Below are 21,644 nucleotides of genomic sequence, written 5' to 3' on the forward strand. Positions count from 1 at the left end.
AGTCAGTAGGAATGTAGGAGATGGTACCAGTTCACAAATTTAAACTAGAAATATTCAATTAGAGAGGTTTAGTGCAAGCTGAAGAAGAACCATTAGATGAATTTTGGAAGGGCTCAGTTGACATGGTTAGAATTTCTCTTCCTTTTTTTGGTGGCGGGGGGCAGGGGAGCCATGGTCTCTCTGTCGCCCAGGCTAGATTGCAGTGATATGAACAAGACTTATAGTAGCCTTGACCTCAAGGGCTCACACAATCCTCCCACCTCAGCCTCCCGAGTAGCTGGAATTACAAGTGTGAGCCACCATGCTCAGCTGATTTTTAAATTTTTTTGTAGAGATGGGATCTTGCTATGTTCCCCAGGCTGGTCTCGAACTCCTGGTTCAAGCAGTCCTCAGCCTCCCAAAGTCCTGGGATTACAGATGAGAGCTACCATGCCTGGCCCCACAGATGGATTTTTATTGAAAGCACTTAACAACTCTATATCTTAAAATCTGATCCTGTTATTATGCTATATGTAGTCATTTATTGATTTCTTAATTCATTCAGCATATATTCATATATATTCATATAGATAAACGTGTACATATATTTTGAAAATTGAAAATTTCACCTTTTATTTTACTTAATAATTCAAAGTCATGTTTTTAATTATTTTTAGATTTGAAAAGTTTTATTTTTATAAATTTAGAGGTATAAGTACAGTTGAGATACATGGATTTTTGAATAGTGGTGAAGTTTGGGCATTTAGTATACTCATCAACTAAATAGTATACATTGTGCCCAGCTGGTGGTATTTCATCCCTGACTCTGCTCTCGCTCTGCCACCTTTTGGATCCAGTGTCTGTTGTTCTACTCTGTATGTCTGTGTATACTAATTGTTTAGCTCCCACAGGTAGTTTCCATGTAGTTTCTATTCGCTTCTTTTTTTTTTTCCCCCCCATTTATTTATTTTATTGCATTTTAGCGTTTGGGGTACATGTGAAGAACATGCAAAATTGTTGCATAGGTACACTCGTGGCAGTGTGATTTGCTGCCTTCCTCCCCATCACCTACATCTGGCATTTCTCCCCTTGCTAACTCTCCCCAGCTCCCCACCCTCTATTCGCTTCTTAACCTACGGTTGTGTGGTTTCCATCTCAGCCACTTCCATCTTGACCATTAAACTATTTTACTGGAATATCTTTACAGTACCAGAAAATAAGGAAGTGCTTGAAATATGGTGGGGTTAAAAACACAGGAACCAACTTGAAGGAGCAGTAAATGACCAAAGTTAGGACAGTTTGAACAAGTAAATAATCGTAGTGTCAGATTATAACCCATAGAAAGAAATATTGGCCAGGCACAGTGGCTCATGCCTGTAATCACAGCACTTTGGGAGTCCAAGGTGGGCAGATCATGAGGCAAGAGTTCGAGACCAGACTGACCAACATGATGAAACCCCATCTCTACTAAAAATACAAAACTTAGGTGGGCATGGTGGCACGTGCCTGTAGTCCCGGCTACTCGGGAGGCTGAGGGAAGAGGATCACTTGAACCTGGGAGGCAGAGGTTGCAATGAGCCACGATCATGCCACTGCAGTCCAGCCTGGATGACAGAGCAAGACTCCATCTCAAAACAACAACAGCAACAGCAATTAGCTGGGCATGGTGGTGGGTGCCTATAATCCCAGCTACTCGGGAGGCTGAGAATTGTTTGAACCTGGGAGGTGGAGCTGAGATCTGTGAGTCTATACTGGAACAAATGAGTGAATAAATTAAATAAAAAGGGAGAAGATGCTTGTAATCCCAGCACTTTTGGAGGCCGAGGCAGGTGGATCACGAGGTCAAGAGATCGAGACCATCCTGGTCAACATGGTGAAACCCCGTCTCTACTAAAAATACAAAAATTAGCTGGGCATGGTGGCGCACGCCTGTAGTCCCAGCTACTCGGGAGGCTGAGGCAGGAGAATTGCTTGAACCCAGCGGGCGGAGGTTGCGGTGAGCCGAGATCGTGCCATTGCACTCCAGCCTGGGTAACAAGGGCGAAACTCCGTCTCAAAAAAAAAAAAAAGGGAGAAGAGACAGCTCTTGTTTATAGTAGAATTCCAATTGAAAATGTGGAAGGAATTATAGAAATAGAAACTTTCCATTAGGCAAATACCACAATAATGATTGTTATGGGCAAGAATCAGTGAATGCTAGAATTATTGGGCAAATGTGTATGGGAAAGAAGATATTTGCATAGTCTCAAAATATCTCCTGGAGATAAATAAATACATAATAAAATATGTATTAATTACAAAAAAGACATTTATATGGAGAATAAATTGCAGACACTACTTTAACCAAGTAACGAAGGGCAGCATCACCAGTAATAAGACACTGACATCATATACTCCCTGATATAATGTACTGAGAAGAACACAGTATCACATCACACCAATAACAATAACAATACCTAACATCTCTCAGTATTTGTATGCCTGACACCATGCTCTCTACAAGCATTATCTTTTTTTTTTTTTTTTTTTTTTTTTGAGATGGAGTTTCACTCATGTTACCCAGGCTGGAGTGCAATGGCGCGATCTCGGCTCACCGCAACCTCCGCCTCCTGGGTTCAGGCAATTCTCCTGCCTCAGCCTCCTGAGTAGCTGGGATTACAGGCACGCGCCACCATGCCCAGCTAATATTTTTGTATTTTTAGTAGAGACGGGGTTTCACCATGTTGACCAGGATGGTCTCGATCTCTTGACCTCGTGATCCACCCCCCCTCGGCCTCCCAAAGTGCTGGGATTACAGGGTTGAGCCACCGCGCCTGGCCAAGCATTATCTATTAGGTCTCACAAGAGCCCTATTAGGTGAATACTATTTATTTTTTTATTTTTTATTTTTTAAAGATGGGGTTGCACCGTGATGGCCAGGCTGGTCTTGAACTTCTGACCTCAGGTGATCCACCCACCTCAGCTTCCCAATGTACTGGGATTACAGGCGTGAGCCACCGTGCCCGGCAGGTGAATACTATTATTATCTACATTTTACACTTGAGGAAGTTGAGGCCCAGGTAAATGATGGAACTGGAACCAGAATCCAAGGCTGTCTCAAAAACCCATGCTCTTAATCACAGTGTTATGCTGAGAATAGTTTTTAGTGTTAGGGATAATTTATGGACTGAAAAATTGAGCATATTTAATGTTGTCAACAAGTAGTGAACTTGGTGAGGTTTCGTGATTTGATGTTTTAAAAATATACTTTTGACTTATTTGGAAGCAATAAGTTTGCTTGGAAAAGTACCACAAACTAATGTAAAATAGGAGATTAAATACTACTTGTTTTTAGATCGTGTATGACCTTTTTCTAAACCCATAATATTTTATCAACTATTCTGGCATTTTTATCAAAACCATTTAGCCTCCCTATGTCTTAAAGTGTGATCCTGTTACTTCTCTCTATATAATCATTTATTAATTCCCTAATTCCTTCAGCATGAAGTCTAGATATTTTAACACAACCTATAACACTGTTGATAATCTAGTCTGTTCATATTTTACTCCTTGTTATTATTCTCCCACATGCATCTACTTTTCTTGCCATGCCAAACTATTTGTTATTCCAGAATATAACTTTAAATTTCTTTATTATATAAGATTTCAAGTGTACACAGAAGTAAAGTATCCATCTCCCAGCTGCCAACAGTCATCAATTTATATGGCCACTGTTGCATCTGTATTACCCTCTAATGAACATTGCTGTCCCCTCCATGGATGTTTTTGAAGTACATCTCAGTCTTATCATTCATCTAAAAATACATGGATTTATACATCTAAAAGACAAAAATTTGGTGGGGAGGGGTGGTTTGGGGTTTGTTTTTTTCTTTGAGACATTGTTTTACTGTGTCACCCAACTTGAGTACAGGGGGTCGTAGAGTACATAGCTCACTGCAGCCTCAAGCTCCTGGGCTCGAGTAATCCTCCCACCTCAGCCTCCGAAGCAACTAGGACTACAGATGTCGCACCATCACACTTAGCTAAGTTTAAATTTTTTTTTAAAGAGTGTGTCTCTTGCCGGGCGCGGTCGCTCACGCCTGTAATCCCAGCACTTTGGGAGGCCGAGGCGGGTGGATCACGAGGTCAAGAGATCGAGACCATCCTGGTCAACATGGTGAAACCCCGTCTCTACTAAAAATACAAAAAATTAGCTGGGCATGGTGGCGCGTGCTTGTAATCCCAGCTACTCAGGAGGCTGAGGCAGGAGAATTGCCTGAACCCAGGAGGCGGAGGTTGCGGTGAGCCGAGATCGCGCCATTGCACTCCAGCCTGGGTAACAAGAGCAAAAAACTCCGTCTCAAAAAAAAAAAAAAAAAAAGAGTGTGTCTCATTACATTGCCCAGGCTGGCCTTGAACTCTGGGCTTCAAGCAATCCTCCTGCCTTAGTCTCCCAAGATTCTGAGATTAGAGGCATGAGCCACCAGGCCTGCCTTAGATTTTTGTCTTTAAAATACAACTGAAAAACCAATTTCACACATAAAAAGATAATCGTAATTCTTTTTTTTGTTTGTTTCTGAAAAGCTGTAACCGTATTTCTTATATAATCAAATATTTGGTCAGATTTTCTATTTCTTTAGTTCTTAAGTAAATTTATTTTTGTAGTTGACTTGTTTAGGCCAATATCTAAACTTAGAAAACATATAAACCAAATGCAGTGCTCCACATGTTGCATTTTATTGAGGTCTTTTAAGTGTTTCTCTCTTTTTTTTCTGTTTTATCATTCCAATTAGTCTTAAGTCTCTTTTACTCTGTGGTTCCCCTTTTTTTTGTTTTGTTTCTTAACAATTTCTTTGTTGAAGAAACAGAGTCCTTTGTCCTATGGAATTTCCTACACTCTGGATTTTAGTGATTACATCCCCATTTTGCTGATTACATCTGGTTTTTGTTGATTGCATTTAACAAGTTCCTTTTTTCCCTGTGCTTCCTGTGAGTTAGATATACATTTTTACTTAAAAAAGAAACAAAACTTGTATGAACATCAACTATTTGCCTGAACTTTTATGTGGATGCTTAAAATAAAGCCAATCCTTAAAAAGTCTTACTGTATCAATGCAAATTAAGATTATTACACTTAAAAACAGTCACGGTCATCTAAAAGTGGAAACCTGGGTACTACTGCAAGTCACAAGAGGAAAGTAAACCTTTTAATTTGTGAACATGACAGTTCACAGATGTGAAGAAAGTGAAGTGAAATAATTGTTCCATTTCTGTGAAAAACTCTGAAAACAAATCTAAGGGTAAATTTCAGAAAAAGACTGACATTATAATTTGGTCTTAGATCAGTTTTTTCCCTTTTCTCTTAAAACACGTCTTTATTGATAGTTTAAAGAAAAATGTTGTATGCCTTAAACATCAAAAGAAGCCACCATATTAATGTTTGACACATATTACTAAAATTAACTGCAAATCTATTGTTTTTAGATAGATTTAACATGAATATTTAAGTAAACAACTATGCTTTTATTATTATTTTTTTAGACAGTCTTACTCTGTCACCCAGTCTGGAGTGCAGTAGCGTAATCTCAGCTCTCTGCAACCTCCACCTCCTGGGTTCATTCGATTCTTCTGCCTCAGCCTCCTAAGTAGCTGGGACTACCGGTGTGTGCCACCACACCCAGCTAATTTTTTTTGTACTTTTAATAGAGATGGGGTTTCACCATGTTAGATGGTCTCGATCTCCTGACCTCATGATCCATCCGCCTCGGCCTCCCAAAGTGGTAGGATTACAGGCGTGAGCCACCACGCCTAGCCATGCTTCTTCTATTTTTAAAATAAGAAGACTAAAAACCAACACACCACCTTACAATAAACAATTTAAGAGAAGTAAAATGCCTTGTTAAATTATCTTTATAATACCAAATTACTTTAAAATGCTTACTCTCTTTTTGACTGCAGAGCTTTGAATTCTTTCCTTTCTTGGCTTCCATGAGTATCTCTTCTGATACTCATCTTACCATTCTTGCATTTTCTTCTTGTTTTCCTTTCCTCTTCATCTGCTAGCTCTTGAAACTTGGTGTTTTGGGGTATCACCACTAGTTCTCTTCTGTTATTCTACATTGTCTCTCTAGGCAGATAAATTCATTCTTGCTCAAGGCTTGCTGTCTTTCTTCTGTTTTATGTCCTCTTCTGTTGAAACTTCTATCCACCTAGTCCTCCAAGCCTAAAGCCTAAGGGTCTTCCTGTCTCTTGAGAAAGGTTGGGAGAATTTTAGCTACAGGGAGGTTGTATCTCTGTTATTGAAATTCATTGTTCTGTGTTTTATTTTTACTAAGGAATTATATCTGGGACCTTATTTTTTTTCATATTTAAAAAATAAGTAGAACATTTCTTTATCTAGATGTGTTGTGTGTGTAACCTCCAGCACCCCAGCCAGCTAGTAGAGGAACCTATTCTGTGTAGCTGAGTGTACAGTAGCCATGTGATCATTTTCCCCTTCTCTTTTTGAAAATTTATAATTTCTACTTACGTCCACATACAAAATTGATTAAGTAATTTTACTAATACAAGTGAAATATTGGAAATGGAGAAACTCCCCAATATGGGGGTTGGGTATATGTGTAATTACTTTACCAGAGGAGAAAGGACCTAAGCCCCCACTCAGATTTTAAAACCTTTAATTTCTTGCCCAAGTCTCTTTGCTTCTTCTCCTCACAAAGGAAAAGGTGAATAATAGGTAGTGTGAAAATTTATAATTTTATTAGCAGCATGAAGTTCATCCATAAGGGACTGACACTATCCTCTTCTACTCTGTTTTTGTTGTTGTTTTTTGTTTTTTTGTAGTGGGGACAAACACCATCCTCTTTCTGTAGTGGGGATTGACACGCTCTATTTGTGTTGTTGCTGTTTTTGTCTGGACCCTTTAAATGTATGTCATGACTTGCTATTATTTCATGACCTGTCTTTGACAAACACTCATACTATAAATCTTTTTTTTTGTTGTTTTTGTTTTTGTTTTTTTGAGACAGAGTCTCGCTCTGTTGCCAGGCACTGGGCTGGAGTACAGTGGCGTAATCTCGGCTTACTGCAATCTCCGCTTCCTGGGTTCAAGCAATTCTCCTGCCTCAGCCTCCCGAGTAGCTGGGACTACAGGCGGGTGCCACCACACCCAGCTAATTTTTTTTTTTTCTGTATTTCTTAGTAGACACAGGGTTTCACCATGTTGTCCAGGATTGTCTCGATCTCATGACCTCGTGATCTACCCACCTCAGCCTCCCAAAGTGCTGGGATTACAGGCGTGAGCCACCGCGCCCGGCCTATACTATAAATCTTTGAGTTTCCCCAATACTGAAATACAATATCTAGGGTCTTCCATATATTCCTCCCAGGTGCTATCAAAATAATATATCACATATCATCTGTTTTATTACAAGTTTTCTTTTTTAATGAATATTTGGATATGATACTAATATATGTACCTTTTATGTATTTTTTGTTTATATGTTTGTTTCTTTGTTTTGAGACAGAGTCTTGCTCTGTACAGTGGCATAGTACAGTGGCACAGTCTCAGCTGTCTGCAACCTCTGCCTCTTGGGTTCAAGCCATTCTCCTGCCTCAGCCTCCTGAGTAACTGGGATTACAGGCAGGTGCCACCATGCCCAGCTAATTTTTTTTACTTTTAATAGAGACAGTTTCACCATATTAGCCAGGCTGATATAGAACTCCTGAGCTCAAGTGATCCATCCACCTCAGCCTCCCAAAGTGCTGGGATTATAGATGTGAGCCACTGCACCAGGCCTATTATTTTAATCATACAAGCTCATGGGGAGCAAGGCCTGTCTGTTTATTTTAAATTTTTAAATACTTTGTATTTTGAAACTATCACATTTGCAGAAAAATTGCAAGCATAGTACAAAGAAATTATTTTGCTCCATTTGAATAGGGGGCAGACCTAGTAATCTGTCATCTCCAAAGACTTTGATGTATATTTTCTATGGATAAGAACATTTCCTACATAACCAGAGTGTAACAAGTAGAAAATTAATAAAGCAGGAGCTCTGGGGACTGAGAAGAGGGAAAAAATCCAAAATACAATTAAGTAGATTTGACAGAATTTGATGACTGCTTAGATGGGGGGAAAAGGGCAGAAAAATCATAACATTGTACATTTGTTTGTGTGAATTGGGAAATGACCAATGTTAAAAATGTTCAGTTTCTTAACACCTCAGTTCATATTCTGTGGGAATATGGCTTTAAAATATTGTATTCTAGTAGCAGAAGAAATATTTGATCTTAGATTCTCTGCTCTCTGCTATTAAGATTTATTGGTAAACAGCTGAGATTCTGAGTCAGGTAATAGAATCTATTGAAAAATTGTATAAGAGAAGTGAGTAATTTTGGAAATCCTCCTAGGTTCCGTGAATAGTGAGTGTCTCAATGAATTGATGGTATTTAAAAGAACAGCAGGAGAATCCACATCTTACGTTCCAGCTGACTTCTCTCTCTCAGGATCTAGTCCCAAATTTCCAATTGCTAGAGCTCTCCATTTCAAACTCAGTATTAAAAGAATTAAACTTATTACACACACATATACGTTCTTTCTCCACTAGGTTTCCTATTTCTTTTACTTTTTCTTTTTCTTTTTTTTTTTTCGTCTTTTTTTTTGAGACGGAATTTCGCTCTTGTCACCCAGGCTGGAGTGCAATGGCGCAATCTCAGCTCACCACAACCTCAGCCTCCCGTGTTCAAGAAATTTTCCTTCCTCAGCCTCCTGAGTAGTTGGGATTACAGGCATGCGCCACCATACCCAGCCAATTTTGTATTTTTAGTAGAGACGGGGTTCCTCCATGTTGGTCTGGCTGGTCTTGAACTCCCGACCTCAGGTGATCCTCCCTCCACAGCCTGCCAAAGTGCTGGGATTACAGGTGTGAGCCACCGTACCCAGCCTTCTTTTACTTTTTCTTAGTCGAGAAACCAAGTACTGGCTCTTCTGAGCCTCAGCCATGCCCCACCTGTGTCTAGTTGATTTCTACACTTTTGAAAGACTACTGGAAAAAAAAAAATTTATCCTAGCTTATTATTGGTATCTCTGAAGTTTTAAGAATGTTACTACTTTCCTTTGTCCTCAAATTAGTCTCCGTAAATCATGGTAGTTGAACCAAACATGATTAAAATATAGTGGTTAAGAGTGTGGTCTCCCTAATGAGACCCCTTGTCTTTTTTTTTTTCTCTCTCTCTGTCTTTTTTTTTAATACCCAATTCTTGCAGAGACCCCAAGTCTTTTAATCCCTGCTCCACTATTCATCTGTTTTATTATGATGTGATCTTGGGCAAGTCACTTCTCTATGCCCCAGCATCCTCATATACAAAATGGGAATAACAGTAGTACTTATCTCACACAGTTGTTTTGAAGATTAATTGAGTCAATATATAGGAAGTGTTAGGAATAGTGCCTGGCCCATAGTAAACACTACATTTTAGCTCTTCTGATCATAGTGATTTTTATAATTACTTGTTCTCTGTTTTATTCTGTCATTTTGTAATGCTACTGTCAGAGTATCTCTCTCATTGGCCAGTCCCTTATCTCCATTATCACTGTTATTACCCTATTATTAATCAGGATTAAATTAGTTATTACATGTAAAATACTTAGAATAATGCCTGGCACTTAGTAAGTAGTCAGTGTTATCTCATTATTGTTATTATTTTCACACTGATGACCTCTCAAGTCAGTCAGATCCTTTCTTTGCCCTTGTCCTCTGCCTTTAATCTCTCGCGCTGTCCACGTGGGTCTTTCTAGAGCCCTGTTTAAAATAGTGTTGTTTCTCTGTTTTGAGGCCTTTGGTTCCTAAAAGGGGCAGAGGGGGGAGCCCAGTGTTGTCTTATAGTACTATCAAATGACTAGCCAGGACTAACTGAAAAAATGGCATTGATGAAAGGTAAATTTGACTTTTAAAGCAGTGAAATTTTGTTTTAGTGATTTAAGGGCATTGCTTACTAAAATAGAATCAATTTTTATAGAAAGAAAAGTTGTACTGATGTTCAAATTCAATTCAACTTGCTACTTATTTATTTTCAGCAAGGAACTAAACCTACGGTTTTACCTGAAAAAATCATCAGTTCAGTTAAAATAGAAGGTGAGGAGAAAAGGTCAGGAAGGTTTTGAGTTTTTTATGTTAGAAAAATGTATTCATCTATGTTAAGATGATGAAAAAATTTTAACATTGTTAGTAATTCTTCATAAATATCAAAATTTTAAGCCTGTTTTTACAATTCAAATGAAAATAGCTTTATTTCTCTATTTTCAAAATAACATTATTAGCTTTTTGTTAGAAAAATTATTAGAAACCTTATCTAGTATCTTAAAGAGAAGTCACTTATGGGTTCATTTGCATGACCTGCTCTTTAACCCTTTGCTAATCTTCAGCTATTTTCATATTTTAAATATTTTAGAGTATCTTGGAGAAAAGTATTTTTCTCCAGTAAAAATTGCTTTGGATTTTGTTTTTTTAAATATTGATAGCCACATAATGCCATTTCACCAGTTTTAGTTCTCAGGTGATTTTTTCAAATCAGATTTTTATGTATTTTTTAAAAACTTTACTGCAGGAAATGGCAGAGTGAGAGTTAATGTGTTACATGGAGGGAAGAACAGTCCATTGGGGGTTAAATTGCAGAGTCTAATGGAATAATAACTGGTAGCACCATCTGCTGGCCTACTTCCGCAGAAGGAGTCAGTATTTTTAACGACATCTCTAATATTCATGCTGATGCATTTTGATGCTTTGTGCATTCATTTCTTTCTGTGCTTTGTTGGAATCTGGCTATCTGCTTACAGCTATTGAGGAAACTCAGCTTTTTAGGAGTGTTTACAGCCTTTTTCATATCTAAATAGAATGAACAGTAGATATAAACTTGCCAAGGCAGAAATGTGTTGATAAATCAAAATGTGTATTTGTGGAGGGTTGTGCATCTCTTGGTTGCAGCTTGCTAAATAGGCCATTTAGGAATCTTCTTTCAATGCTTTTTTCTTGAGCACTGCCTGGGGTGGTGAAAAAGTAGAGGGCAAGCCTTTGTCTGACGCCAAAAATGTCTTCAGTGAAGAGGCCAAGAGGAAGGGTAAGTGAAAGCCTGAATGAGTGGGAGGAGGAGGGGTTCTTTGGGCTAAAAGGCTAATGGGATTGAATAACCTTCCTTATTACTGGCTGCTGCTACGGGAGTCGTACTGCATCGCCATCTTGAGCTTGTTGCTGTTTTCTCGAGTCTTGGTTATTTGTTATAGCCTGTAGGCCTTAAGGTGGCATTTTAGTGAGCAATTCTAAACCCTCCTTCCTTTCCCAGTGCTGCAGCACTGCTATGAAACCTTTGATGAGGCAGGTATAGAAAAAATATCCAGTGAAGCACACTGGAATCAGCATGAAAATGTGTTTGGAAATTCCTGATGGTTTTTTCCTTTGCTATAGTCAGAGGCATGTTTACGGGTAAGAACATAACAAAACTGTGATCTAAGTATATGTGGATGAATGTGTGTTTGAAGAGGAAATTCTTTTTAAAATGCTCTTGATCTGCTTCCTGTGATATTGCTAAAATATTAATAATTTTAATGTAAAACTATAAAACTTGTTTCATTACCGAATTGCTTGAGCAAAATAATTATGATATAGAAAAAGAAAAAAAAAATCACATTTAACTCTTTTCATGGGAAAACTAAAACTTTCTCTAATTTTAAGTATGAGAATGTCTGTTTACTAACTAGCTATGTTGCTGCATTTAAATATTAAGTGATTTCAGGTTCTAGTCTTAAAGCAGAGGCTTTATTTTTCTAAAAATCATAATAAACTGTAAGGAGTAATTCTAAATTAAAACTATTTAAAAATGTATTAATAATGTTCAGAATTTGGGAGGGAAGAGGAAAGAAAAGACATTTATTCCAAATGCACAGAGTATTTATGGGATAAAATTTGAATCAACTATCTTTACAGGACAAAACTTGAATCGACTAACCAAGAATGCCATGAAAATATCAATGAATCTATAGTATCCTTCTTTAACCTTCATTTTTAAAAGTAGCAATTGAGCTGTTTATATCTGTACTAATTTCTAGATAAGCAAAATGTTTTAATTTAAATTTGTTTGTAGCACTCACATATTTGCTCATGTAATTTTACCTCTCTAAGCTTAATTTAAGATTTTAAGATATTTGTGACAATTGTTTCAGATGTACTTTGGTATATTCTATAAAAAATATTTTTATTTCTCCAGCCTCCATCTTCCAAGAAGAGTGATGGTTCTGGGACATATACTAAGTTGCAGAATACCCAGGTGAGGGTCATGTCTGAGAAGAAGCAGAGAAAAAAGGTGGAATCAGAAAGCAAGCAAGAAAAGGCTAATCGTATAATATCAGAGGCCATAGCAAAAGCAAAGGAGCGTGGGGAACGCAATATTCCACGAGTAATGAGCCCTGAAAACTTTCCTAGTGCTTCAGTTGAAGGAAAAGAGGAAAAGAAGGGTAGAAGGATGAAATCCAAGCCAAAGGACAAAGACAGCAAAAAAACAAAAACTTGTTCTAAGTTAAAAGAGAAGACAAAAATTGGGTAAGTTGGTTAAGAATTAAATTTAATTCATTTCAATGTTGTGTTAAAGTTCAACCTGCCTAACCATCTACTTTTGATTTGAGTATATTTACTCCCATATTTAAGTTTTAAATTGCTGGCGACCGTGCCTGCTTTATTTCCTTGTTGAATGAATTAGATAATATTCCAGGATCTCCCAATATTTTTGGTTGTATGAATGCAGCTTTTTGTATGTTAATATTATTAAAAGCGATTTAAAGTAGTAAAATATTTCAGTATATTAATCAGGAAAAGGATAAAAACAAGCAAAATGAAATCCATATTGCTGTGCCAGTTTCATGTTAACTTTCTTTACAGAGCATGCATTGAAATTCTTTTTAAGATTCTTTATCTCTTAGTTGTACTTGTGCCTCACTGAGCACCTCACAGTTTGGAAACATGAAATGTAATATTTTCTTATAAAACCACAACTTTGGACTGAAGGGAATGGCAAAAAAAAAAAAAAAAAAATCAAGAACTAATACCATGTAAATCAACAATAAGTAGCTGCTAACTCTTACTGATTTACTTCCATGCAGTCTGATTTACTTTATGTTAAAGAGGTCAAGTGAGGATTAATGCTTCAAGAGAATTATAAGGACAAAGAATTACTCTAGGAGGATACATTAATCCTATGTATTTTTTGCTACTTACCTAAAACATTTTCAAAAAGTAAAATACGGTAAATGTTATAATTTGCTTCATAGGTATATTTGCTTAGCAAGCAAGGGTGAGCATAACTAAGACAACAGAGTTTAGAATTGTTTTTGCAGGACTGGTTATTTTTGAGGACTTTATGTGGAATTTTACATAAAGTGGTTAATCTGACTTTTCTCTTTTTCACAAGTCCACAACAAAGAATGTCCTTATTAAGAAAATCTTCATTTGCTCAGAAATTGTTGATATGTTATACAGATATTTAGAACTAATACAATTGTATAAATCAAATGAATTCTTAGCATTTTAAATGCAAACACCAGATTATTTTGTTCGGTCCTGATGCCATTCAGGCCCAAACTATTAAATAATATGGGATCTCTTGTTAAATAGATAGTCATAATATTGATTTTGCATTTTTTTGCAGACAGCTGAAATGAAATTTTAAAGTTTTCTATTCCTTTTTTTTTTTAGAGGTTTTAAGTATGAAAGTAACTTATTTTTCAAAAACTCTGCCCAGTTTTAATTCAGGAAATCCCACATTTTGTTTTTTGCTGCACCAAAAGTTACTATAATTAAGGTTTCCAGTTTGAACTTGTTCAGAGATCAAGATAGAGTAGAATATTATTTGGAAGAGTAACTTTTTGAAAAACAATGCGTAAAACAAAATTGGTTGATAAACTTCAAAAGGTATACTAACCGCTATTTGCTTCAAACTTGGGAGGGAACAGCTAAAGGCAAAAGATACCAGAAGTAAATCTGGTTTAAGAAAAAACATTGTATATAAGAGAAAACTAGAAATAATTAAATTAGAAACACCGATTTTTAGAAAAGTGAATTGATGTGTTAAGGGAAATAGTAACACTGAAGTAGAGTACTGACTTGTTTTGTGATATCTGTATTTTTGTTAAGAGTAGGTAAATTATTAACAATTATTTTAATATTGTATAACATTAATCAATTATTTTTTCTAGAGGTGGCAAGCTCTAGAAAACAAAATAAGAATTGTACTAGAAATGATATTTTTTCTGTTTTGGCTAAATAAGTCGTAAAATATTGAGTAGTTGCTAGAAAAGGAAAATTGATGAAAATATAGGTCTTTTTGATAGAAGAATTCATAAGTTGAACGCAGATAAGTAGAACTGAAGTTTGTTTTTTAATTAAGCTGTTTGAGTAAAACAGTAGTATCTGATTTATATTAGTCAAGGAGAAAAATTATTATCATGTTGGAAGAAAAGGCATAGTTGGAATAAATGAAATTCATATACAATCCAGAATTCCGGTATTAGCCAATTGAAGTACTTCATTACTGTGCTTTCCAATAAGCCACTATACTTTGTAATTTTTGAATTTTGTGATTTAATTTTTGGATGAAGAATCATTTAAATAATGTTCAGTTGCATCATTTCAACTAGAACCATTTTATGATATATTAAACATTTCACTTAAAATTATTTTTCTATTAATTTTAGAAAAATTGGGCTGTTGCTAATATCAAATTATTGATATGAATTAGTTTGGATAGCAGTACAACTTAACCAACAGCAGTGTAAAATATAAATTTAAAAAGTAACTAAATTTGTAAACAGTAATTTATAGTTGATGTCATTTATTTAACCCATATATGTGATTTGATATAATCTAGGAAAACTAATTTGAAGAAAAGCAATACTGCCCTGTTTGCTAATGTGCTTGAAACCTTTTGTCACTTTTGTAGATTAACTTTTTTTTTTCCAATGCAAAGAATAGAATGTCCTTTTCAGAGCACTTTCTTAGAGTCTCATTTAATTTTTACAATCTGTGAGTTAGATTGGGTATACAGTGTGATAATGGGGTTAAATTATTTGGCTCTGGAGCCAGTTGCATTTGTTCAGATCCCAGTTGTATCACTTTCAAGCTGGGTAACCCTGTACAAATAGCTAACTGCCTCACGCTTTAGGTTTCTCCTCTGTGAAATGGGGATAGGATAGTACTCACCTCATAGTATTATTTTGAGGACTAAATGAGGTAATAACATATAAAACAGTACCTGGAATATGTTTAGTGCTCAGTAAATGTTAGTCATTGTTTTCTGAAAACATAAATAACCTAGTTATTTAAGGAAAAGGCCAAGGCCAGGAGCCACACCCTTTCCTTCAAACCCACACTCATTCAGCTACCTCAGTTCTCTTTCTATTAAGGCTCTGTTCCTAAATATGATCAGCTTAAAAATTAAGCAGAAAAAAACAGTTGCTACTTGTTAAGAGGGAATAATAGGTTAACTTATTAATGGCTGTTTTGACATGACCATGCTTCTGTTGAACAGGCTAGCCAAAGTAGCATTTAGGATAGATAAATTTAATTTGAAATGTGCCTGGAGTTTGAGGGAGTTGCTCGTGGTTATGTGGAAGGGTATGAGTTGAAATGGAAATGCAAGTGGAAAATGAAGGGTGAGATAGGCCTGGAAAACTTTTATCTGCTTTGGTGTTTTTTATGATCTTGGCAGTCAGGTTCTGAAAGCTGCCTTATGTACAAAATAGTATTCCTTCAATAATAGTAGGTACATAATAGATGCTCCATGAATGGAATGGGATGAATTTTATGGAATCGATGGATGGATGGATGGTTAAATTTTAAATTATACCAAAGGGTTGAACTTGTTAAATTGAAAACAGAAATGGAAGCTAATCCATTCATAAAACCACAGGGATATAACTAGTAGTTTAGTAATAGTAGAGAGTTAGGATGAATTTTACTAATTTATTTTAGAAGCTAAGATATCCAGTAGAATTTTCTTATGGCCCTGTTTGGTTTTAGATTATGGAATGGGATTTCACATGATTTGATAGGAGTATTTTTAAATCTATGATTTATTACTTTGACATTTAAATTATGTTTCCGTGTTGTCAGTTGGAATTTACTTGTGTTATAGATTATCTGGCTGACATAAGTAGAAAGCTTTTGGTTACTTAAAAATTTCCTCATAGCCCTATAAATTCAATCAGTTATTATCCTTTATGATTAAACTCTTTTCCTTTTTGTGTTAACCATAATTATCCTTTGTATGTGTTACAGGAATAGTCGTTGTCGGGTACTACAGTAGCTTTTAGTTAAAACAGAACATGTCTAAATTTGGGGATGTTTATCAAACTCTAGTAGAAAAAGTATAATTCATGTTATGAAGAAAAACAATAAAACATTAATTTAGATCCCAAAATGATATTGTGCCTGTGTTTGCTGTAGTCTTGAACCTCTAAGAAGGAAGTAGGAAAATAACATTTATTAATTACATGCTATCATAGATATACATATATGTATAGGTGTGTGTTTTTAACAAAACTAGCATGTATGTCCACATGTATGTTTTTCGAGAGACATTCTCATCTATATAATAAAATCTAAAGGAAAAATAAGATGAACAAAATCTGAGAGAAAAAAATTCATTAGAAATTGTCACTTCATAGGTCTTGCTAATAAAGTGACGTGTGAGGCCCTGCTTGCAAAGTTCTTAAAACAGTAGGAATTTTGAAATAATATATGCTTGAATTAAATATAAATATGTTAATTGTTTATTGGTATATGATTAATGAAAGAGTGGTTGTCAAAATGCATGGTATACATTTATTATGAATTTTTGATTGTTAGACATACCATTCATTAGTAGTCTTCATGTAAGTTCTAGGTTTTTTAAAGCCAAGCAGATAAAATGTTTTACTGATTTTACTGCTTGCATGTAGATTACAAAACTTAGTAAAAATCTGAAACATCTTCATCCTCAGAAACACTTGATATGTATGTAACTTATTGTAACTAATTTCAAATAAGATTAACAGTTCTAGGCCGGGTACAGTGGCTCGTGCCTGTAATCCCAGTGCTTTGGGAGGCCAAGGCAGGCGGATCACCTGAGAGGTCGGGAGTTCGAGACCAGCCTGACCAATATGGAGAAACCCCATGTCTACTAAAAATACAAAATTAGCTGGGAATGGTGGTGCATGCCTGTAATCCTAGCTATTCAGGGAGGCTGAAGCAGGAGAATCACTTGAACCTGAAAGGCAGAGGTTGCGGGGAGCCAAGATAGAGCCATTGCACTCCAGCCTGGGCAACAGGAGTGAAACTCTGTCTCAAAAAAAAAAAAAAAAAAAAAATCAAAAACGATTAACAGTTCTGTTTTTAAGAATGGTACCATTATATGAACCATGCTAGTAAGATTTGTCATTGGCAAATAGATGTACCATATTTTATTGAGTCTAAGGTGTCATTGATTATAACACAGACACATCATTAATTTTATGTGTCAGTAGAAGACAAAAAAATATTGCCAGTTAACACTATGGCATGTCATTGATTATTAAAATGATTCCCAATTGCAGAGATGTTAATAAGTAAAAAACAATACATATCTTTTAAGAATTCAACTGTACTAATAAATGTATTGACTGATTAATACTTAGCTAATAACTTGGATTCTTAGTTCTTTTTTACATGAAATACCTCAGTAAATTCAGCCTTTCTGAAAAAAAAAAAAAAAAAAAAAAGATGTCCAACTTTAAACAGGAAGTAATAATCCAAGTTCCCAAGAGCTTATATAATACAACGTAACTTTCACATATTTAAGGATTAGAGTTTTAACTCCCTTTTTAAAACTAGCTTGTTTTTCCAAGGTGAATTTAAGCTGGGGTCTTGAGTTGAACTTTATATGGGCATCATTTCACTAAGTTAAAGATGTGTGTGTATGTTTTTTAAGTTTGTATTTGAGGACTTAAAAATAGCCTCAGTACCTTTCACTGGACTTGCAAAGAAAAAATAATGTGACATTGTATTTTTGCTAGTTTTCTTCTCTTATGATGAATTGGGTGTATTAATTACAACAGATTGACTAATTGGGTAAGATTCATTGTTTGTTCAATTATTGCAATGAGAGAATCAACAGGGGGCAATTACAGATTGATGCAGTGTAGAATGCAGCTTGTTGCACAGCAAGTACTACTAATACGTGGGCAGGATTGAAATAAGTGTATAAATTATATCTGAAAATCAAATACAGACACATCAAGTATAAACATTGTGGTTTTCTACTGCCTATACTTACCAAATGAATTAACATTTCAAATTCCTACTTTAGTTTGAAATTTCCCTTTGCTGTCAGAAACAACCCATGTTTTGATATTTAGGTTTTTTCCTTACCTGTTGCCAGATTTTGCTAACATTGATAACAGATCCTTTAATGTTTTTATGAACAAAATTTGCATAAAGCTTTTTATTAGTAGTATATTCTGTATCATTTTGTTGCTTTTCTTTGGGGATATTTCTCCTTAGCATAGCAAACTATCAGTTTATTTGAAGCATATCTTTATAATGAAATTGTATTTTAGTATATAGTATAGTAAACTCTTTGTAATCCATGATGGAAGAATGGAGTGCTCTATAGCAAAAAAGTGCTTAACTGATTTTATTTTTTTTAACTTCTGAAACATCTGATTTCCTTCAGATATTATTTATGGCTATTTGTTGTTGTTGTATAGATAATAGAGATTTCTGGTTTTATGAGAGTCAGGTAAATTTTAATCTTTAAAATTTACTAAAAAATAATGTGGTTCATATTTATCTTTAGTCATTATGTTTACTGATATTAAATATCTGTTGACTGGTTGAAGTGTATGTGTCATTTTAAAATCAATAAGATGTGTTGGAATCATAATCTAGGAATAAAGGGATCATGTTTTGGAGCTGAACACTGCCTGTCTTTGTGGTAAGACCAATACCTACCTGCCTTGCCTATCTCACAGTTTTTCTCAGAATCAACTGAGGTACTGTAGGCAAAGGCACTTTAAAATTCATAGAACACTTTATAAAGTATAGAATACTTTCAAAGGTATTCTATAAATATAAAATAGTTGTATTATCCTGAATATTTGTTCCTGGAGTTTTCTATACTAATTTTACTCTTGGAGCCAGTGGTTCCCAAACCTGGTAGAGCACCAGAACTCTTGTGGAATATTTTTAAATTCATATTGGAGTCCTAGTTTCTAGATCAGAATCATGGGTTTGGGACCCACAAATCTGGTTAGGTTATTTTTTTCTTTTTATTTTGAAGTAATGTCAGAAGTACAAAAATAGGTCAGAGTTCCCTTAGGCTCTTCACTCACCTTCCTCAAATGTTAACATCTTATGAACCATGGCACCATTATCAAAACCAGGAAATAAACATTTTAATAATTCTATTAACTTAACTGCAGACCTCATGCAAGTTTTGTCAGTTCCCTTTTGTTGGCCAGGATCCAATTCAGGATCCCACATTTCATTTTGTTGTCATATCTCCTTAGTCTCCTTCTGTTTAGGATAACGCCTCAGACTTTTTTCTTTTATGATGTTTTCATTTTTGTAACATACTGGCCAGTTATTTTGTAGAATGTATGTCAGTTTGAGTTTGTTTGACATTTTTTCATAAAGAATCTGTATTTTATTTTATTTCTGAGACAGAGTCTTGCCGTGTCACCCAGACTGGAGTGCAGTGGCACAATCTCAGTTTACAGCAACCTCGCCTCCCAGGTTCAAGCAATTCTCCAGCCTCAGCCTCCCAAGTAGCTGGGATCACAGGCATGTGCCAACATGCCTGGCTAATTTTTGTATTTTTAATAGAGGTGGAGTTTTGCCAGGTTGGCTAGGCTGATCTTGAACTCCTGACCTCAGGTGATCCTTTCTTCTCGGCCTTCCAAAATGTTGGAATTACAGGGGTGAGCTACCATGCCTGGCCAGAATCTGTATTTTAAATAGCTTTCATGAAGCCTTCCTTAAACATGTAGGTACTGCTGATCTGATACCAACCTGATTAATTGTGCCTCTTTGTAATATTACCTAGATACCATTTTAGAACCTATACTAAATTGATAAGATATATAGTTTTCAAGTTTCAATGTAAATAACCCTATTTTTAATATCTCTCTTTCTCTCTAGATAAATAGATACATCATTTTATTATTTTTTTTTTTCCGAGACGGCATCTTGCTCTGTTGCCCAGGCTGGAGTGCAAGTGGCATGATCTCGGCTTACTGCAACGTTGGCCTCCTGGGTTCAAGTGATTCTCCTGCCTCAGCCTCCTGAGTAGCTGGGGTTACAGGCGCACTCCACCCCACCCGGCTAATCTTGTATTTTTAGTAGAGATGGGGTTTCACCATGTTGGTCAGGCTGATCTTGAACTCCTGACTTCATGATTCCCCTGGCCTCCCAAAGTGCTGGGATTACAGGCATGAGCCACAGTGCCTGGCCTCATTTTATTTAAAAAAAAATGTGTAATATTTTAGAAATAGGATTTCACTTCATTGCCCAGTCAGGCCTCAAACTCCTAGGCTCAAGTCATCCTCCCACCTCAGTCTACCAAGTAGCTAGTACTACAGGTACTCACCACTATGTCTGACTTATACTCCTTCCTCCTTCCTCCTTCCTCCTTCCTTCTTTCCTTCCTTCCTTCTCTCCCTCCCTTCCTCCCTCCTTCCTTCCCTCTTTCCTTCCTTCCTTCCTTCCTCCCTCCCTCAGAATAATTGTTTTTTTAAAAATCTAATTTTAAAATGCCACTAGAATTAAATCAGTCAAAATGATTTCAGAATTGACTTTTTTCCTATCATGGAAATGTACCCTTTTTATATCAAAAAGGCACGTGTAACGTTTTGGACTTAGAAGGTTTAGTAGGAAAATACTGTATATCTGAAATATCTCTTAAAAGTTAGAATCTGAAAAAGACTTGCATGGGTTGTTAAAAATGACTGAGTTTGTGAAATAAGATGCCATTCCAGACATGTAGAACAATGTTGGAAGAATAATACAGAATATGTGGAAAATAAAGTGAAAGTTGCTTTTTTTGTTTTTAAGTAAAATTTTCAAATAATTAGTGTAACAAAAGGCTTATCTAAGGTGTGACAGGAAATGTTTTTATCTAACTTATCCCTACCACTCCAAAAGGCAAGTGTTTAAGATTTACTTAGTAGTTAGTATTTATTTATTAGTATTTATTTTCTAGAGATTTAGGTAAAATTTATCTCTAAAGATAATGTTTAAGCACATTAGTCCTTTGTCCATAGAGAATCTTCATTAAATCCCCTTATGCCACTGTAAAGGAATAGCAGAACCAGTTCATAGTCATTTATAAATTTTAAAAAATATTTGAATATCTGCTTCTCATTTCATTCAAGTTTTTAATTCATTGGGATTTGAGTCTTTAAGCAGCCGCATAAGATATTGCATCTAAATGTGCATTCACGTAATTCATTTAGCTTACCGAACATTGAGAAAATAACTTTTTAAGCAATATATGAAGGATATTAATAGGCAATGATTTCCATTTCTTAGGAGATTGTTATTTAAACAACTACCTTCTCTGTGTGTTGTTCTCTTCTACAAACTAGTTGAAAATATACATTTAGGTTGGAGATGATAGCAAGTAGG

The 21,644-nt window shown here is 35.7% G+C and overlaps 1 protein-coding gene across 10 annotated transcripts in view; it reads left to right on the forward strand.

Annotated features, from left to right (window-relative positions):
• CHD9 (chromodomain helicase DNA binding protein 9) overlaps positions 1-21,644 on the forward strand; it is a 265,800-nt gene that overhangs the window by 132,638 nt on the left and 111,518 nt on the right. For 6 of the 10 annotated variants that reach the window (XR_004261956.1, XM_032255720.1, XM_032255723.1 and 3 more), the window contains exon 3: positions 12,220-12,551. Coding sequence is in view for 9 of the 10 variants with exons in the window: in XM_032255720.1 (XP_032111611.1) it covers positions 12,220-12,551 (332 nt within the window). In the remaining variant the exon portion in view is untranslated. Of the gene's footprint in view, positions 1-10,158; positions 11,077-11,116; positions 11,439-12,219; positions 12,552-21,644 lie in introns of those variants that run through there. The other 4 variants (XM_032255727.1, XM_032255726.1, XM_032255728.1 and 1 more) reach the window with 4 other exon arrangements.

Source organism: Sapajus apella, unplaced genomic scaffold (genome assembly GCF_009761245.1).
Source record: "Sapajus apella isolate SASKATOON/1434 unplaced genomic scaffold, GSC_monkey_1.0 scaffold90, whole genome shotgun sequence".
NCBI classification, from domain to species: Eukaryota; Metazoa; Chordata; class Mammalia; order Primates; family Cebidae; genus Sapajus; species Sapajus apella.